We start from the raw sequence: 5,704 nt of genomic DNA, 5'->3' as shown, positions 1-5,704 counted from the left end.
GGGCCAATCGCGTAAGTGTTTATATCCCAGCTTTGTTAAAGAAAACGGTATCTCACAATGTAACGTACGATTTTGTTATCAAACTTCGTTATCTCTCACAGGTATGTAATATATAGAGGCTATTTCGTGGTGTTGGTTTTCAAATACGAGTGCCCCTGCGCGTGCTGTAACCTCATCGTGGTACAGGGGTGTAACATTCTCTTTGAGAATGGCCAATACAGCACAACTGAAATTTTGAGTAAAAGTCAATATCCACATGTATCTGTGATATTTGTATTTTTGCACAGTTCTTTACACTGTTTTTATTTAAATCTTGAATTTTTATATTGATGTTGATCATCACTTTATTTGTTTACATTACCATAGTTTGACACCCAATAGCCGATGTATTTTTCGTGTTGGGGTGTCGTTAAACATTCATTCATTCATTCATTCATTCAAATACGAGTGATGTGTAAAAGCCTTCCTTTCACGAATTGCGAGGCAATGAGTGAAAATATGGTTTTCACATATCAGGAGTTGACGTAAACATCGTATTCGAAAAACACCATGAAATGGTCTATTTCTTATATACATTTTTCCTAGTTTTTGACAATATATTTCGCTTTTTGTTAATATCTTTCGCTGATCCTCATTACCACAGTTTGACACCCAATAGCCGATGCATTGTTCGTGCTGGAGTGTTGTTAAACATTGATTGATTGATTGATTGATTCATTCGCTGATCCTATCGAAAGACGCAACACCATTATATATTTCTTCTACGGTTGAAAATTTACTTGACTATGGTATTATTAAAATAAATACAAATAAAAAGTATGTTTATTTAATTAATAATACTGCTGTAAAAAACATATCTGACAAAATGATCCTCCCAAAGAACCCACAAATAAAACGTGAATGGCACGGCACATTTAAAAACTTACGCTCAACGACAGGACTGCGTCATCATCATCAGTTTTAGATGTCTTATCGTAATTGCACTTCATATCCATTTTTATATGTACAATTGTTTAAATTACTTTTCTTTTCAAATACGACCAGATGCATTGGTAATTATCAAACTTTAAACATAATAATTTATAAGGCAGATAACTGATTCATTAATGTTCACACACATATAAATATGATTTCTATATTTTTTCAATGTAGCTAAAATACAGTGAAGATATTACTTTTCACCGAATATCACTTTTATGGTTTCTGTAGATCTATATATTTCATTGCTATATATATAATAAAAGGGTAATAGTTAACAGAAATCAGTATACATGAATTTATATGGCCCATATTTAGAAAGGCGTTTTAACGTAAACACGTGTTTATAAAAGATAAAACAGTGTTTTAAGAAAAATCATTATTTACAAATATGTTTTAACTTTAAAGCACTGCTACTAAAACATGTTTTTACATCCATATTTATAAAAGTATTTTAATGTTAAAACATGTTTTACAGTATCCTAAAACACGTTTTAGTTAAAACAATGAAGAGGTACGTCTAACTCAATCACGTGTTTGGACTCAACATTTCAACATTTTGGGCTCAGAGATCGTGACAATCCGTTTGACCGTTTGTCTGATGAGTGTTTTTGAATGCGATTTCGTCTGAGCAAAAATACAGTTCGCGTTGTAACTGTCATGGTGCGGGTAGATATAGAACAGCCAACACGTAGGAATCACGCAGCCCCTTGCGAACTTCAAGTCTTACTTGCATTGCGGTTTTATGCAACAGGGGGATTCCAGCTCACCATGGTTGACCTCCATGGACTTTCTCAAACGACCGTATGTACTGTTCTCAAACGAGTGACGAATGCGATCGCCAGGTTAAGACCACAGTATATTTTATTCTCCAATAACGAGGAAATGAACGATCTTAAAGAAAGATTTTACAACATTGCTGGTTTCCCCAACTGCGTAGGAACCATTGACTGCAGTCATATCCGTATAATTAGACAAGGTGAAAACGGGAAAAGCTTCATCAACAGAAAAGGCTGGTCTTCTATTAATGTCCAAGCAGTGAGCGACAGTAATCGTAGATTTGTCAACATAGTGGCACACTGGCATGGCTCAGTACATGACAGCAGAATATTCGACAACAACTTAATGAAACAGATATTTGAGGATGGAGAAATTGATGGGTTCTTGATTGGCGATTCGGGATATCCTTGTCTGCCCTATCTAATGACTCCTCTTCTCAATCCAGGAAACGCTGCCGAAAACAGATATAACCGTGCTCTCTGTTCCACAAGAAATGTAGCTGAATGCATGTTTGGAATGTGGAACGAAGATTTCCTTGTTTAACATATACTTTCCGATTCAAGAAGTTACAAACATCTCTAGCAGTGATTGTAGCAACTGCTGTATTGCATACTATTGCTATCAGTGAAAGAGAACCCAATTTGGACGATGACATTGAAGATCCGCAGCCTCCAGTTCAGATCAACGGAGTACAAAACGGACGTGGAAATGCTGTCAGACGGGCTCTTATTCAATAGTATTTTGCCTAACATATTAAAAGTTAATCCATTAAAATAACATACTAGTAACCAAAAACTTTACAATATCATTAGCTATGTATTTATTGTGTAACAGACAAACTACAAGTAACTGTTTTATATACCATCTGTTATGCATTTAAAACAAAAGGTGCTTTGGACAAAAACTGCATGTTAAGTACTAGATGAAGCTGGGTGGCTTGGCGTTGAGCACTTTTTGCTCTAATACTGCTTTTTAAGTTGAAGAATTTCATGCTTCAAATATAGATTTAGCATTTTTGCTTCGTACTCCTTTCGTGCAAATTCCAGAATTTTCATCTCTGGTGTGGTGTATGGTTGTTTCTTTGAAGATGTTTGTTTGGTTTCCACCTGCCAAAATAAAAATAATGAAACTGACTTATCATGCGTTTATAGAATGTCTTTTTTTTATTTTATTTTTTTACATTTTTAAAATTACCTGAGCAATCAAACAAACAAAGTAAGGCAAAATTACAGAATTTAGAATAGCTGTAAACGCAAAACAGTGTTTTAAAAAGTAAATAAAAGAAATGCTTCATGTAAGGATGTACTTAACACGTATTAACTATGTTATATGGTATTGAACGCATGGGTAAGGACATATAATCAGAAAGGCAACCCTCTACGCGGTCCATTGTCTTTTGAATAGCAACTGACCTTTTATATGCAGTATCCGAGAGGTAGGATAGTAGATATCATGGCCTTTCTTAAACCAGTCGGGATCGCTCGCTGGAACGAGAAAAAGCCCAATGGGCCCCTGATGATGATCAACCCTACACCGACCGCGCCTCGAGCGAGCGCTCTATCAGAAGACTTCGTTTCATTCCTTAAATGCGTTTTGACCATGCAGCTTTAATAATGCATGATGGGGGAAGAAATCATTGTTTAGAGAAATGTTCATGCACGTGCACATCATTATGCAATTAACTGTTCACCGTAACAATATAGTAGTGAATTTAAATAGGTATATATCGCCCCTCCGTAATATTTTAATACAGGAACATACAGTAAACTCACGTGTTTTGTTTCGAATAAGAAGAAGAAAAAAATGTTGCAGTAAAATATGCAAATAAAAATAAGCAACGTGTTCTTTGTGCGGCATGGTGTTTTGAGTTGTCGTCTCGGTATTACCAATCGGAGAAGGGCTTCTGTTGACAGTACCCGTGGGCAGTTCATCTTCGTCCATGGGCATGTTGACAGTACCCGTGGGCAGTTCATCTTCGTCCATGGGCATGTTGACAGTACCAGAGGGCAGTTCATCTTCGTCCATGGGCATGTTGACAGTACCAGAGGGCAGTTCATCTTCGTCCATGGGCATGTTGACAGTACCAGAGGGCAGTTCATCTTCGTCCATGGGCATGTTGACAGTACCAGAGGGCAGTTCATCTTCGTCCATGGGCATGTTGACAGTACCAGAGAGCAGTTCATCTTCGTCCATGGGCATGTTGACAGTACCAGAGAGCAGTTCATCTTCGTCCATGGGCATGTTGACAGTACCAGAGGGCAGTTCATCTTCGTCCATGGGCATGTTGACAGTACCAGAGGGCAGTTCATCTTCGTCCATGGGCATGTTGACAGTACCAGAGAGCAGTTCATCTTCGTCCATGGGCATGTTGACAGTACCAGAGGGCAGTTCATCTTCGTCCATGGGCATGTTGACAGTACCAGAGAGCAGTTCATCTTCGTCCATGGGCATGTTGACAGTACCAGAGGGCAGTTCATCTTCGTCCATGGGCATGTTGACAGTACCAGAGGGCAGTTCATCTTCGTCCATGGGCATGTTGACAGTACCAGAGAGCAGTTCATCTTCGTCCATGGGCATGTTGACAGTACCAGAGGGCAGTTCATCTTCGTCCATGGGCATGTTGACAGTACCAGAGAGCAGTTCATCTTCGTCCATGGGCATGTTGACAGTACCCGTGGGCAGTTCATCTTCGTCCATGGGCATGTTGACAGTACCAGAGAGCAGTTCATCTTCGTCCATGGGCATGTTGACAGTACCAGAGGGCAGTTCATCTTCGTCCATGGGCATGTTGACAGTACCAGAGGGCAGTTCATCTTCGTCCATGGGCATGTTGACAGTACCAGAGAGCAGTTCATCTTCGTCCATGGGCATGTTGACAGTACCAGAGGGCAGTTCATCTTCGTCCATGGGCATGTTGACAGTACCAGAGGGCAGTTCATCTTCGTCCATGGGCATGTTGACAGTACCAGAGAGCAGTTCATCTTCGTCCATGGGCATGTTGACAGTACCAGAGAGCAGTTCATCTTCGTCCATGGGCATGTTGACAGTACCAGAGAGCAGTTCATCTTCGTCCATGGGCATGTTGACAGTACCAGAGGGCAGTTCATCTTCGTCCATGGGCATGTTGACAGTACCCGTGGGCAGTTCATCTTCGTCCATGGGCATGTTGACAGTACCCGTGGGCAGTTCATCTTCGTCCATGGGCATGTTGATGTTTTCCAAGTCAGTGTTATCCTCATCCTCATCACTGGGCTGTGAGAAGTCTGGGTTGTCCTTGCTGCTGCTGACGTGGCGGAATCGTCATCGAAAGTGGTGATGAGCGGAATCAGGTCACCCTGGATTGTTTCACAGATATCTTTTGTGATACCTTGCGGAGAAGTCGGCTTTTCCCCACCCCCTGTTTTGCTCATATCTCGCCACCAGTCTCTTATCAGCATCATTGTTTTCCCGGTATGCTGAGGGAAATGATCGTGGTAATCGTGGATAACCTCCTCCCAGGCGGCCTTGTTTTTTTGTTAAAATTAATATCATTCCTTTTATCTTTTATTATATGAGCTCTCTCTTTAATTGTTTGCACCAAAAATGCTTTTTCAGCATTTGAAAAATGTGTAGTTCTTTTTTTATTTGACATTACCTCCAGTAGATAACGCTCACAGGTGTCTATAGAAGTAATGCAGTGCCAATGTAATTGTGCTGTGTGAAAACTATACCCTTCCATACGTGCATTCAGTTCAGTTCAATAGAATGTGTTTCACTTGTTGCATGCAATGTGTGCATCTGTCGTAATTTCAGTGAAATAAACAACTTGTATGTTTCATGTTCTCGCCAACTTTCAGGGAAGTACTATACGTGGTGAACAGTGAGGGCTCAGAGAAAAAACACAATAAAACAGTCTTTAAAAGATTGTCATTTCGTTCGTTCCCTTAATTCGTTCTTTAATCAGTCC

The 5,704-nt window shown here is 39.9% G+C and overlaps 1 protein-coding gene across 1 annotated transcript; it reads right to left on the bottom strand.

The window, feature by feature from the left end:
* Window positions 1-2,717: 2,717 nt before the first annotated feature.
* LOC121388359 lies at window positions 2,718-4,965 on the bottom strand. Its single transcript, XM_041519657.1, has 2 exons — window positions 3,598-4,965; window positions 2,718-2,864 (listed from the first exon to the last, which is right to left on the bottom strand). Exons 1-2 carry the CDS (start codon window positions 4,963-4,965, stop codon window positions 2,718-2,720), a joined length of 1,515 nt encoding a protein of 504 aa, XP_041375591.1.
* Between the last annotated feature and the right edge of the window lie 739 nt (window positions 4,966-5,704).

This window comes from Gigantopelta aegis, chromosome 14, assembly GCF_016097555.1.
Source record: "Gigantopelta aegis isolate Gae_Host chromosome 14, Gae_host_genome, whole genome shotgun sequence".
NCBI lineage: Eukaryota > Metazoa > Mollusca > Gastropoda > Neomphalida > Peltospiridae > Gigantopelta > Gigantopelta aegis.
This window is presented reverse-complemented; position numbering and strand designations above follow the sequence as displayed.